This window comes from Ostrea edulis, chromosome 7 (assembly GCF_947568905.1).
Source record: "Ostrea edulis chromosome 7, xbOstEdul1.1, whole genome shotgun sequence".
Lineage (NCBI taxonomy): Eukaryota > Metazoa > Mollusca > Bivalvia > Ostreida > Ostreidae > Ostrea > Ostrea edulis.
In genome coordinates this window covers 8,841,877-8,857,879 of record NC_079170.1, presented here as the reverse complement: position 1 = coordinate 8,857,879, position 16,003 = coordinate 8,841,877, and the positions used below count along the sequence as shown (strand labels likewise).

Here is a 16,003-nt window from a genome sequence, read left to right as displayed (position 1 = left end):
TCACAGTCCCGCGAGTCGTACAACAAAATACACACTACTCAACAAAATACACACTACTCAACAAAATACACACTACTCAACAAAATACACACTACTCAACAAAATACACACTACTCAACAAAATACACACTACTCAACAAAATACACACTACTCAACAAAATACACACTACTCAACAAAATACACACTACTCAACAAAATACACACTACTCAACAAAATACACACTACTCAACAAAATACACACTACTTGAAGATCCTTGAACATTAAATTTGTAACCCAGAGCATGATTCTTAAGACGAGATTTTTCAGACTAACGTCCCCATTATAATGCAGTTATTCTTATGCAAACCCCTAATTTGGACAAACCATGGGTCTGGGGGTCCTACGTTTAACATACATGAATCTATGATACATGAGGATGCTTGCATGGCAGTTAAATTATTCATACCTTTATGTTTCTTTACAAGAATTTTAGTTTTCCCCGATAATGGTTTCCACCCTAGCGATCATCATAGTTAACTTAATTCATATATATTGCATGAGGATACAAGCTTGTTCACATTGTACAGATTTTAGACATGTGATATCTTAGAAGACATTTTGTAAATACCTTTCTCTTCCAAGGGGCATTTTCGCTAGCCAAGTGTGGCGATACACGCACGCTGTTTCTCGTTTTGAAAGAGACACACCGTGTTTACCGATGGTGACTAAAGGGCGGATCCAGGATTTGCAATTTAGGGGCGCAGATATGAACGCTTCAATGAAGTGACGAAATCGACGAAAGGGGTACATGTACATTTGCAGATGCAAAATGAATAAAAAGGTTCAAAGTGGTGCATTCTGAGATCGTACTGTGTGATTTAAGCGAAAAGCTTAAGATTTCAGGACAAAATGATTATCGTATTTCCAAATATTATCACATCAACAAAACATAACCAGCGTCAAGAAGATGTTAACACTGCACTTTAATTCAAAGCACTGTGGTTATGATATCAACTTATAATTTTCAAGGACAAGGAAAGGACTTTCATTTTCATTCGGTAGCGTACAGGGAATTCAAGAAAATATAGTTTCCTGTTTCGAATACGTTAATCAATTATTCCTCGCACGGATCCCCGACTTCCTTGACTTTCGATTACTTAGGGATGGCAAAACATTATATATATATATATATATATATATATATATATATATATATATATATAGTTAAACTTTGATATAGCGAATTTCTGGGGACCCTCTATAAAAATTCGCTATAAGCATAATTCGCTATACGTTTATAGCGAATTCATAATTCAAATATAACGAATTCGTTACAAAACTGATTTGTTCTACATGTATCAGTTCTCTAAGAAAGCAGCAATCGATATACTTGCGTTTGTACTGTCTTTAAAAGAAATGAAGCCTATATATTTTCGAGAAGAAATATTTTTATACAAGAAATATACACGTTGATTTATATATGTTAATTTATCTTGATGGATTATTAAGTCATGCAAGAACATGTCGAGAGAGAAATGTCAACAAAATTTTGCACAATACATGCATGTACAGTCTATTGCAATTGACATTTACTTGTTGCTTTACACAAATAAAGGAGTGTACGATGAAATAAATGCAATCAAACTACAAATTTAATTAACGAGAATAGTAAACAATACCGACAATATATTTCCTAAACGTATGTGCAAGTATTGTTTTGCGTTAACAACCTTTTTTTGAAAAAATACAAACATAAATTTTGTAATAAGTGTGGATCCTTTATGTCCATGGAAAACGATTGTTGAAAATCACAAAGAGTTTAAAATGAAAAAAATAAATTCGTTATAAAAGGTGATATTTTTACGTTCATTTTTAATTCAAGGGGAATAGGGATTTACTTCGTTATATCCGTAAATTCGCTATATCCCTGTTCGTTATAGACGAAGATTTTTATATTGAGTATACAAAGAATTTGCCGGGGAAATCGTTTTCACTTTGCTATAGCCGTAATTTCGCTATATCCGTGTTCGCTATATTCGAGTTTTACTGTACATATATATATATAATAATAATAACTAGACACGATCTCGTTGCGAGCAACGAGTAGGTCTTCCGTCCGATTTGTTGATGCACTCGGAGTTAAAAAAAAAAAAAAAAAGACAAATGAGTCCCAATTTAGTTTCCGACTTTAAGACACTTTAGATATAATCAATTTTTCATATCATAAGCTTCTGAAGCAAAGTTGCGGTGAAATTCGTTTGAAATTCGACTCTCCAGGCGAGCCATAAGGCCTACGGGCCTATTTCTTGATGTCATTTGTTAGCCCTCTATAGACTCAACAACTTTAGTTCTATATGTCTTTACAAAATATTTACCTGTAAAAAGTTATTGAGATCGACCGATATCGACAAAAAATCGACTCTACAGGCGAGCCATTAGGACCATAGGCCTATTTCTTGATATCAATCGATAGATCTCGATAAACTGAACAACTTTTGTTCAATATGTCCTTACAAAATATTTACCAGTTACAAGTTTTTGAAATCGACTGATATCGACAAAAATCGACTCTACAGGCGAGCCATGAGGCCCACAGACCCATTTTTTGATATTGATCGATAGGTTATGACACATTGAACAACTTTTGTTCAATAATGTTTTTCAAAATATTTGTCGTTTTCAAGATATGAGGCGTCAATTATTTAGGATTTTGGCCCTTAAAATCCCTTATTACGTAACATATGACCTACTTTTTGATTTGATAAGAACAAGCTCGTTTAGATGAACATTTCCGCTTCAATGACTTATTACAAAATATTAATAGTTTCTGAGATATTCTCATAAACCTTTGGACCCTTCTGGGCCCCTAATTTAAAGGGTCAGCCCCTTTTGCTTGATATCGTAAGAAAGGTCATGACATTTCAAACATTTTTTGTTCAACAAGTATTTAGAAATTCTTTACCGTTCTCGAGTTATTTCTAGAAGTAATTTTTAGGGGCCAAACTGTAGCTCTCTAACGGGGCCACATAGGGTAAAAACGAAATATGCATATTGTTCAGATCATCATTCTGAACAACTTTTGTTCTTTATTGCTTTTCAAAATATTTGTCGTTTTCGAGATACAAGGGGTAAAAAATTTATGGTTTTGGCCCTTAAAATCCCTTATTACGTAACATATGACCTAAATTTTTATATGAATAGATTTGGATTGTTGAGATGAACATTTTTTGTTCTTTGACTTATACCAAAAGATTAACGATTTTTGAGATATTTGATCTAGACTTTGAGCCCTTCTAGATCCCTAATTGAAGGGGCTAGCCTCTAAATCTTGATATTTTCGAAAAGATCTCGTAAATGTGCACAACTTTTGTTCTACATGTCTTAACAAAATATTTGCAAGAAAAAAGATATTGGAGATCAAAGGTCAAAAATCGCCGAAATGGGCGAAAAATTTTGGCATCCATTTTTTCAGGTCCAGGCGAGCGTTTAGGCAAATCGCCTCCGGTAAAATCGAATCCCCCACAAATCTTCTAAAATGTTTACTCTATCTTGTGTAGAAATTTCAAGACTCTAGCTTCAAAAGTAACGGAGGAGATGCGTGGACAACAAGGCCCTTCAAAAAGTCACTAAAAGAGAGATAACTCCTGACCGGAAGTGACGTCAAGCACGAAATTTTGCAAGCAAAGTCTCGTCACCAAAAGACATCTTTCCTGAAAATTTCGTGCAAATCGATCGAGAAATGGCTGAGAAAAACGCGTGTACTACCAAGGAAAATAATAATAATAATAACAACAATAGTAAGGTCTTCCGCAGGAGACGGAAGACCTTAATAACTAGAAACTCATTACTAGTAATGAGTAGGTCTTCCGTTAGATCACTTCCGGTAAAGAGCTTTCTGTTCCTACGAAAACCATTTAAATATATCAGAAAATGTGCCTTAACAATGAATGAGAAATGTATTATCGAATGTTTTACTCATTTCTCGTAACTTCCGGTGATGACCGGAAGTACTTTTATGATGCGTTTTCCTATAAATGACAGCGACTCTTTACTGTCTATATTCCCTGAAAATTTCACGTCTCTATCTGAAAGAGTTCTCAACAAAAAGAAGTAGACTAAAGAAAGAAAAAGTAGTAGGTTACTACCGACCGGAAGTCAATTTTGAAAAACAAAATGATCCAAACTCTAAAAGTTGATACTTTTATTATGACATGTGAAAATCATATGAAAGACTTCAAATATACGCGAGATTTATGGTGACAAAGAGATGAAAAGTAAAAATGTATTTTATCAAGAAACCGGAAGTAGTTGTTTTGACTACCAACGGAGTCAATATTCTTTTGACACTTTCAAAGAGACTTAATAAAGTAGTATAGGTTTCAATTTACAAGAAAAAGTTTGAAATTTGCGATTCTTTCAATCACTTCCGGTGACGACAGGAAGTGACGGTCGACATGTTCAAACCTCTACTGCACGACTGCAAAAGGAGATTTATAATTCCTGAATAATTGATGAACCTATATTTTACCTTTTCCAAGAAAAATGCTGGACAAAATTCCTTTTGAGAAACAGAAAATCGCCCATATTTTCCGACCGGAAGTGAATTTTGTAAAAACAAAAATAGTTATAGGAAGGTCCTTTCATAAGACATTATTCCTGAAAATTTCAAGAAAATCTATCACTGGAAGAAATCGGAAAATCGACATTTTTCAAATACTTCCGGTATAGACCGGAAGTGACGGACGAAAAAATAGAATGTATGTGTACAATGGACTAATGTTAGTTGATCAACTCTACAAGTTTCAAGCGTCTATCTATATTCATTATTGAGAAACTGAAAAAGCAAGGTTTGAATATGTCCACCCCATATCTCACGACCGGAAGTGAATTTTACAAAAATATTTCAATTTACACTAGACATTTATAATGTCTATAACATATGTAAAATTCAAATCATTAACTTGTTTTATGATCGAGATTTATGGCACTGAAAAATGAGAGAATGAATAGTTTTTCTTTCATATAACCGGAAGTTGGAGATTCAACTTCCGGTGGGGTCAATACTTTTTGAGAATTAGAACGAGACCTAATAAACCGATATAGGTTTCAATTTGAAAGAAAAAAGTTTGAAATTTATGATTTATTAATCACTTCCGGTGACGACCGGAAGTGACAGCCGACATTCTTACCCCCCTATTGCACCCCTACAAAGTGAGATCTATTAACTCTGAAATTTTGGTGACTCTATCTTTTACCGTTTCTGAGAAAAACGATTGACAACGAAAACAGCTAATAAGCCGTATTTGCCGACCGGAAGTGAATTTTACAAAAATATTTGACGTTACTCTAGACATTTATAGTGACTATAATATATGTAAAACTCAACTCATTAACTAGTTTCATGACCGAGATTTATGGCACTGAAAAATGAGAGAATGAATAGTCTTTCTTTGATATAACCGAAAGTTGGAGATTCAACTTCCGGTGGGGTCAACATTTTTTGAGAATTAGAACGAGATATAGTAAACCAAAGTAGGTTTCAATTTGAAAGAAAAAAGTTTGAAATTGATGATTTATTTGATCACTTTCGGTGACGACCGGAAGTGACGGCGACAAAAAATATTACGTGCATGCACCATAGAGAAAATAGATCTATCATCCCTGAAAGTTTCATTCGATTATCTTTAGTGGTTTTCAAGTTTACCCCCGGACAAAGTTTCTTTCAAAAACCGGAAAATCGGACGTATCTGACGAACGGAAGTGAATTTTGAAAAAATGAAAAAAAGGCCTCGAGGTACCATCGTTCCCTATAACCTGTGAAAGTTTCAGGGAAATCCATCCAACGGTCTCGGAGACGAAAGGGGAAAAAAAAAAAAATAATAATAACTAGACACGATCTCGTTGCGAGCAACGAGTAGGTCTTCCGTCCGATTTGTTGATGCACTCGGAGTTAAAAAAAAAAAAAAAAAAAAAAAAGACAAATGAGTCCCAATTTAGTTTCCGACTTTAAGACACTTTAGATATAATCAATTTTTCATATCATAAGCTTCTGAAGCAAAGTTGCGGTGAAATTCGTTTGAAATTCGACTCTCCAGGCGAGCCATAAGGCCCGCGGGCCTATTTCTTGATGTCATTTGTTAGCCCTCTATAGACTCAACAACTTTAGTTCTATATGTCTTTACAAAATATTTACCTGTAAAAAGTTATTGAGATCGACCGATATTGACAAAAAATCGACTCTACAGGCGAGCCATTAGGACCATAGGCCTATTTCTTGATATCAATCGATAGATCTCGATAAACTGAACAACTTTTGTTCAATATGTCCTTACAAAATATTTACCAGTTACAAGTTTTTGAAATCGACTGATATCGACAAAAATCGACTCTACAGGCGAGCCATGAGGCCCACAGACCCATTTTTTGATATTGATCGATAGGTTATGACACATTGAACAACTTTTGTTCAATAATGCTTTTCAAAAAAGATGTCGTTTTAAAGATATGAGGCGTCAAATATTTACGATTTTGGCCCTTAAAATCTCTAATTACGTAACATATGACCTACTTTTTGATTTGATAAGATCAAGCTCGTTGAGATGAACATTTCCGCTTCTACAACTTATTATAAAATATTAATAGTTTCTAAGATATTCTCAAAAACATTTGGACCCTTCTGAACCCCTAATTTAAAGGGCCAGCCCGTTTTGCTTGATATCGTAAGAAAGGCCTTGTCATTTGAAACATTTTTTGCTCAACAAGTATTTAGAAATTCTTTACCGTTCTCGAGTTATCTCTACAAGAAATATTTAGGGGCCAAACTGTAGCTCCCTAACGGGGCCACATAGGGAAAAAACGAAATGTACATATTGTTTAGATTATCATTCTGAACAACTTTTGTTCAATAATGCTTTTCAAAATATTTGTCGTTTTCAAGATATGAGGCGTCAATTATTTATGATTTTGGCCCTTAAAATCCCTTATTACGTAACATATGACCTACTTTTTGATTTGATAAGAACAAGCTCGTTTAGATGAACATTTCCGCTTCAATGACTTATTACAAAATATTAATAGTTTCTGAGATATTCTCATAAACCTTTGGACCCTTCTGGGCCCCTAATTTAAAGGGTCAGCCCCTTTTGCTTGATATCGTAAGAAAGGTCATGACATTTCAAACATTTTTTGTTCAACAAGTATTTAGAAATTCTTTACCGTTCTCGAGTTATTTCTAGAAGTATTTTTTAGGGGCCAAACTGTAGCTCCCTAACGGGGCCACATAGGGTAAAAACGAAATATGCATATTGTTCAGATCATCATTCTGAACAACTTTTGTTCTTTATTGCTTTTCAAAATATTTGTCGTTTTCGAGATACAAGGGGTAAAAAATTTATGGTTTTGGCCCTTAAAATCCCTTATTACGTAACATATGACCTAAATTTTTATATGAATAGATTTGGATTGTTGAGATGAACATTTTTTGTTCTTTGACTTATACCAAAAGATTAACGATTTTTGAGATATTTGATCTAGACTTTGAGCCCTTCTAGATCCCTAATTGAAGGGGCTAGCCTCTAAATCTTGATATTTTCGAAAAGATCTCGTAAATGTGCACAACTTTTGTTCTACATGTCTTAACAAAATATTTGCAAGAAAAAAGATATTGGAGATCAAAGGTCAAAAATCGCCGAAATGGGCGAAAAATTTTGGCATCCATTTTTTCAGGTCCAGGCGAGCGTTTAGGCAAATCGCCTCCGGTAAAATCGAATCCCCCACAAATCTTCTAAAATATTTACTCTATCTTGTGTAGAAATTTCAAGACTCTAGCTTCAAAAGTAACAGAGGAGATGCGTGGACAACAAGGCCCTTCAAAAAGTCACTAAAAGAGAGATAACTCCTGACCGGAAGTGACGTCAAGCACGAAATTTTGCAAGCAAAGTCTCGTCACCAAAAGACATCTTTCCTGAAAATTTCGTGAAAATCGATCGAGAAATGGCTGAGAAAAACGCGTGTACTACCAAGGAAAATAATAATAATAATAATAATAATGAAGAAGAAGAACGCGAACAATAATAGTAAGGTCTTCCGCAGGAGACGGAAGACCTTAATAATAATAATAATAATAATAATAATGAAGAAGAAGAACGCGAACAATAATAGTAAGGTCTTCCGCAGGAGACGGAAGACCTTAATAATGAAGAAGAAGAACGCGAACAATAATAGTAAGGTCTTCCGCAAACTTATATATATATATATATATATATATATATATATATGTGTGTGTGTGTGTGTGTGTGTGTGTGTGTGTGTGTGTGTGTGTGTGTGTGTGTGTGTGTGTGTGTGTGTAATTGATTTTAAACAGTATTTTATAATGAAAATTCACAACAGGATTGGACAGCAGGCACTGCCTATACAAGTCCTCTCCGTTGTATGTATGCCCTTTCTTAATCTTTTCATTCTTACCCCTTGTTCCGTAACTTTACAAATTTACCTCGACTCTTCCAAATTCAATAGGGGTGGGTGGATTGTGCACCTTCCAATAAATTTACGCTTGATTCGTATGGGCATATAAAGCTCTAAACTCTATATACTATCACTGTGTTCTTGCTCCAGGTGTCATGGTATGAATACATATAAACCATAGAATGCCCACCTGAGTTACCCTCGTTCTGTTGTTCCTCATGATCCCAGAGGGGAGGGGGGGGGTATAATATCGGCTGCAAAATGTTCAAAGGGATAAAAGGAGATTAACAATCTTTTAAAAATCTTCTGACGAACATTAGAACCAGGGTGACTTAGGTGGGCGTTCTGACCCATGGACCTCTTGTTTTCTATATACATAATATTTATGGAATTTGTACAGGATGAAGAAATAGTGTAAATTCATTTTTGAAAATACACCAGGGAATGAACTCCAACGCTTCGTGCCGGAATACCTCATAAAGCGCGTCAGCAATGTCGGAATACTTCATTAGCGCGTCAGCAATGTCGGAATACTTCAGCGCATTATCAATTCATACATTGTATGCCGGCGTGAAGCGTCACAGTTCATACACTCGTGTATTTTGAAACATGGTATTCATTTTTTTTTTTTTTTTAAATATTTACATTCTACTTTCGCGTGTCAGAATTCTCAATTGTTTAAATAGACGTCCTATATTTATCTGTATTCATACGCGCACTGTTCACAGCTGCAGCACATTCATTTGGAAATTACCACCATTACACTGTACAATTTGTTAAGATATTAAAGGCAAAACATTTTAGGAAATTTCAAGATAATAATGATGAGAAATAAAACTGAGTAAAGTTTGCGGACAGACAGAAAAACAGACAAGTCACATCCGAAAGGTTGACCCGAGCTTGTTACGACGGCGTCAAAATTATACGAATACGCCGTCGTAGTTTATAGCTCGGGTGAGCCAAAAACCACCAAGTGTAATTTCTAAAGTGTTTATCAAGAGAGTCATTTCCTTATACAATGGGTCACATCTCATGACTGATTTCAAATAGAACGTAAGTCACGGTCTCGAGTTCTCAAGTGTATGCATCAGTATGTTTTGATCTAGCATCTACATATAGGGCCTATGTATATTTGAAAATTGCAGTTCTAAAATAATAATTTTCATAACCGTTCGCATGTGAACAAATTAAACAGTTATGATTGTTTCTTCCTCGTCACTTGAAACCAATTAATTCGAAAAAGAGCTTTATCTATAAACTTCCTTGTTTGGGTATTATATATTTTATGCAATAGCTTAACTCTACACATCCTCTGTTGACGTCAGGACAGGCAGGATGTTTTTCTATTTTGTGGCCATTTCATTTTATGCCGTCCAGGCCTCGCAAAATTACAGTTTTGGTGACCCGAGAGCCTGTACTAACGGTAAAGGAGAATATCCGTTCATGTTTGAAGTCCTTCCCGGATTCGGATGGGACAACCTTGTGAATGAAGATCGTGGAATTGTTGTGAACTTTAATTACTCAAAATGCAAGACAACGGAGGACAGACGGTACCTCATTCCCGACGAAGTCGTTACCATCCCCATCAAAACCAGTCACATGAACGTTTTCTCCAAGGTAATTGATCACTGGTCGCAGTACGAGTCTGATACAGCATTTTCCATCAATACTGGTGCCTCAGCAAACATCAAAGGTGTAAAAATTGCTGCCAGTCTATCTTCCGAGTATGAACACATCAAAAAGCATCAACTGGAGGATAAATCATTCACAACAAAAGTCCAGGCACGATTCGTCCGCTACACTGCCAAAGTTCTTCCGGACATACAACTCGATCGGTCATTCCGCAATCGTCTGCTTAAAATAGCCAATCATATTCAACAAAATCGAAAACTGTCGACAAAATACGAGAGTGAACTGCTGGTCCGTGACTTCGGCACTCACGTACTTACACGTGTCGATGCCGGGTCGTCCATCGTCAAAGTGGATCAGGTCGACTCCTCTCTACTGCAAGACACCAAAACAGACAGAGTTCAGATAGGTTTTGCCGCAAGTGTCTCTATTCTTGGAATTGCGAGTATACATAGGGAAACTAAATTCTCTTACTCAAAAACTGCAATTGAAAAATACATGAAAAACATCAAAAACTCGGACATCAGAGCCTACGGTGGACCGCCAATGGATCCGGAAAATTTCACACTAAGCAAATGGACATCACATATTGGAAATGATTTGGTTGCGGTCGATCGAAATGGATTTCCTCTGGATTACGTAATCACCACAACAGCACTTCCTGAACTGTCAGAAAGTCTGGTGGAAGAAATCGTTCAAAATGTTCGGAATGCGATTACATCTTACTTCCTTCATAACACATACCCTGGGTGCACCGACCCAGATTCGCCCAACTTCAGCAAAATTTCAAATCTGGATGACGGTACGTGCAGGGCACCTCTAACGAACCTCAGCTTCGGCGGGGTGTTCCAAGAATGCAACTTCCAGGGAGGCTTGATCAACAACGAAAATCTGTGCGACAAGCTGGCCACAAAGAATCCACAAACTCAATCCTTTACGTGTCCAGCTGGATTTGAGAAGGTTCTTCTCTACGAAGGCACAGCACATAAAGCTCAGCACCAGCACCAGTGTCATAAATGCTGGGTGTTTTTCAAATGCTGCCACGATAAATCCTATTACGGCTCTGCGGAATATACCTCGTACTGGTGCCGTGCGAATCCAAACTCCCCTGTTCAGGAAAACAGTGGATATCTCTTTGGTGGATTGTACTCCGACAGAACTAGTAATTTTGTGACGCAGTCAAAATCATGCCCACAATATTTCGATCCAATGATAATTGCCTCTAACGTCCGAATCTGTATCAGTGACGACTACGAGCTTGGCGCCAAATCCGCCGTGCCTTTCGGAGGTTTCTACAGTTGTCAACAGGGAAACCCTCTAGTTAGTGGAAAATACACAAAATCCTGTCCCAAAGGCTTCAGTAACCATTTAGCCACCATCGACCACAATTGTGAAATCCAGTATTGTATCCGTACCGGTCAACTGTCCGAATTAAAATTTCCAACCGTTCAACTTCCACCGTTTATCGAAATTCCAGCAGAGAGTCTGGAAGAGCCAGCAAATTACATTATTTCCCACGATTCGGAATCATGGCTCCAACTCATTGATCCCAAAATGAAAGGAGAAACCCCTGACGAATCCTCCTGGACGACTCTGAATTCTGCACCAAGAGAGATGGCTGCCTTGATGTCAAAATTCACAAATAACCACGTTGTTGTGGCGAGCAGCGACTCGGGGATGTCCAAGGGTGCCATTGCTGGTCTGTCCGTTGGCTTGACGACTGCCGTCTGTTTAATAATTGGGATAATCGTAGCAGTTCGACGCAATCGCAAGCAACAGAAAGCCTACGACTCATTTGAATGAACAGTTAACATGAAACAGCTCATTTTCCATATAAATTACTAATTTGATTGTTGAACGTTCTAACACTAACATTTCCATTGAAGAAAAATAACATGCATTTACGTGAAAATGTTCTTCGACATAACACTAATTGCCAACACACATGTAATACACTTTGTATGATTGCATATGTATTCAAATATTGGTTGTTTTCAATTTGGTTACCGTTATGAGCAACTTGTACCGACAATCTGAAGATAGAAATTGCTGCTGGTAAGCTTTACAAAACGTCGAGGACATTTTTACATTTTCGCTCGTTACATGGCACCTGAGGTTTGGACCCACGCTCTCTTCCATTCACTCGTTATCAATGTGTAAATTCATGGAGTCTAGGTCCATTGTATCCATTTCTAAATTCCATTTGGGTTTTTTTATTACACCAAGTCACGCTGGTTAACTGTATTAAATATCTACTTGTATTTAACACAGTTAAACTTGTGCAATTAAAAATACAAAATTGTGCTGAGAATCAAAAAATAAACACCATGGACAAAAACTTCATGAATTTACAGGAAATAGTCTTATCCATTTTGTTTTGCATGGGGTTTAAACTTCCGGTGCTTGCGATATTTTTCTGCGAGTTCATGAGCATTCCTCAGTAGCTATTGTCAAATGTTACCCTGATATTTACTATATTAGTTCTAATGTAAAATTCTAAATCAAACTGAGTGAAACTTGGGCTAGAGCTTACAAAATGAGTTGTACAAAATTTATGGTCACTGCATGCGTCATATTACAATTTGCAGTTTCATTGCACAATAAATGTAATAACCCTTCTTTTGCACGTAACTTTAAATTTCATGTTTAAAAACACATTATTTGTAGTCAAAACCCTTCAGTGTACAATATAGATACACAAAATGTACGACTTTTCATCAACAAACCAAACTTTTGTGAATTTTACTGATTTATACCAAGAAATAGGACTGTTCTGTGATCATATATTTTGTCACAAATTCAAATCACATATTTTGACTATGGATAACTCTGTTTACCTGATCAAGACATAGGGCTCATGGTGGGTGTGACCGGTGAAATGGGGATGCTTACTCCTCCTAGGCACATGATCCCACCTCTGGTGTGTCCCGGGGTCAGTGTTTGCTCAACTATCTATATTGTATTGCTTATAGGCGTTATGAGATTGATTACTGTTCGTTATCTTCATCTTTCAATACTAATAATTTGCGTATATAATTTGTTTATCATAAAACAACAAAGTGTGTAACTTTACAAATTTATTTTCTGTACAGAACATCCATTTTTACTTCTTTGTATTCTTGTTGTGTTTCTTGGAAAACTTCAAGTTTTTCAGAAACTTTGGGTCCACCTGAATATTGAGAAAAAAAAACACAATGTAAATATCATAACATTTTTTCTTCTTTTTGGTTTTAAAATGTATAGATGTGTATAACAAGATTTAAAAACTTAATTTTCAGGATTCCCCCCCCCCCCCCCCCAAAAAATGTACAGTGAAATAAATTTAAAACATGAATTTGTTATTCATTTTGTAAAGGGAAGGGTGTGAAGAAAGCACAGAGAATTTAAAATTTACATGTATCTTTCTTCCTAAAAATTACAAACTTTTTCCTAAATATATTAACTGCTTCAGTTTGTCAACATTTACATATTTTCATTATGCGACCTCTTTGCACTCACCCCTTTCATAGAAGGATATCTGTATGTCTTGGGCCTATGGATGCCATTTCTGTGCTGTTTGCGATCTGAAGGAGAGAAATGAAAACTTCCATGAAGGGAATTTCTTTGAATACAAATCAAAACTACTTCTTTTAGTAGTTTAAATAATACAGAAACTACTCATCTTAAAAGTTAATCATGTGATATAAATTTCAAAAGCTCCAATTTCACACACACACGCACGTACACAGAAGCCCATGTGCCACATTGCTCACTTGATGGATACTGGCATTTTCCTCATGTAAAACATTTCAAAGGAATCATGGCCATGTTGAGACCCCCCCCCCCCCCCCCCCCCTCCCTATATAGTCTTACATGTATGTAAAACTTTTGTACCCTCTTGCGTTTCCTGGGTGATTGTAAATCATATATTGTACCCTTCTGAGTCTTAAGATTTTTGGAGAATTTTGCAATAAACACATTCCTGTAAAACACTGAGACTGTTCTTGTGGCCCTGCCTTGACCCCGGGTGACACAGTTTGAACATGCTAGAATCTATACTACAGAAGGGTGCTTAGATATGGATTTCACATATCATTTGTATGGGTGCACAGTTCCTGAGGAGATTGTCAAAGAAATTTTCCTTCTTCCTTCACATTCTTATGTGGCTGCAACTTGGCCCTGATGCTCTAAGCTGACCAAATGTTAATAATTCCTTATATGGAAGCTTTCATACAAGTTTTGACCTTTTTGTTTCATAATGTATCTTGAGATATTTTTAAACAGTCTACCACATTTTCACAATTTCTTGACTATTACCAATAAAATGGATAAAAAAAATTCATTCCATTTGAGGAAACTTGAATCCCCTTTACGAAAGGATGCTTTTTAGAAAGTTTGGTGAAACGGCCCTGTCAGGTTCTTCCAAGGACACAAAATGAATGTGAAATGTATACATATCCCAGACAGTGGACTGACAGACATTACATAAAATTTAATAAATACACAAGAAATGCCCTCAGAGTATAAAATGGTTGTCAAATCCTCACACAGAGTTTAGGAGTGGTGCATGACAAAACCTCATCACCGGGTACCCACAACTGAACAGAGAAGCAAACACTTTATCAAAGATGCTAATCACAAAAATAATCCTAACAAATATGAATTTAAAATTTTTGTACCAACGAAGTCTGTTATGGTAGGAATGGCTCTTTTCTTTTTTTAAATCACAAAGGAACTGAATGCCAAAATAAATTTTCCCTTGTACATGAATACACAAAGGAACTAAGTAACATACATAAAGGATGGAAGTGTAAACAATACCCTGGTACACTAATTAAACAATTTTCTTAATTATCATACCAATTCATCCTGACTTTAATAACTCGACCCGACTTTGATTTACTATATCACACATCCTCACATTAATAACTCGACCTGTCTTGATTTATAACTCGACCTATCTTTGATTTACTATATCACACATCCTCACATTAATAACTCGACCGGTCTTGATTTATAATTAGACCTATCTTTGATTTACTATATCACACATCCTGACATTAATAACTCGACCTGTCTTGATTTATAATTAGACCTATCTTTGATTCACTATATCACACATCCTGATTGATTAATGAAGATCATTATCACAGTCACTAGTGTATAATATACTAAAGGAAGTATAGGATGACTCTATCTACAGAAAATATTTCCATTACCTTGACAACTGGTTCTGATTATAGTGGTTCTATCAGTCTATGCGAAAGACATCGGACCGTCGGACCTGGCCGATGTGCAGTGCCTCAGGTCCGATGTGTCATTTTTTACACCGGACCGGAATGTCCGATGTCTCAGTATTCGGTTTTAAGCTTTATTATTTTGACGCGGAGTCAATTAAATGTTTGTTATAAGTAAAAAATATCACACAAATCCAAATACGTAAATGAATGCGATTAAACCGCATGGACCGTCTAAAGTATTATGCGGGAGGGATCCCTGGTATAGTATTACTAGTATAATAAATAAGATTTCCTTGGTTTTGCATTTCCACGTGTTTCTCTTTTTTACATTAGGTTTTTCGGTCTGACAAAATTTGGTTCGGTCCGGTGTGTTCATTGATTACACAGGACCGAATGTCCTGTGTGGTCCAAAAAACTTTCGTATAGACTGTTCTATAATACGTGTATATATTCTGGTTGTAAGTTGTGTGGTTCTATAATAAGTGTATATATTCTGGTTGCAAGTTCTGTGGTTGTATAATAAGTGTACATAATCTGGTTGCAAGTTCTGTGGTTGTATAATAAGTGTACATAATCTGGTTGCAAGTTCTGTGGTTCTATAATGCGTGTATATATTCTGGTTGTAAGTTCTGTGGTTCTATAATGCGTGTATATATTCTGGTTGTAAGTTCTGTGGTTCTATAATGCGTGTATATATTCTGGTTGTAAG

At 36.1% G+C, this 16,003-nt stretch overlaps 1 protein-coding gene across 1 annotated transcript; it reads left to right on the top strand.

Moving 5' to 3' along the window:
• The first annotated feature begins 9,066 nt into the window (after positions 1-9,066).
• Positions 9,067-13,409, top strand: LOC125654419 (macrophage-expressed gene 1 protein-like). Its single transcript, XM_048884377.2, has one exon. It carries the CDS (start codon positions 9,782-9,784, stop codon positions 11,876-11,878), a length of 2,097 nt encoding a protein of 698 aa, XP_048740334.2. The 5' UTR covers positions 9,067-9,781; the 3' UTR covers positions 11,879-13,409.
• Positions 13,410-16,003: the final 2,594 nt, after the last annotated feature.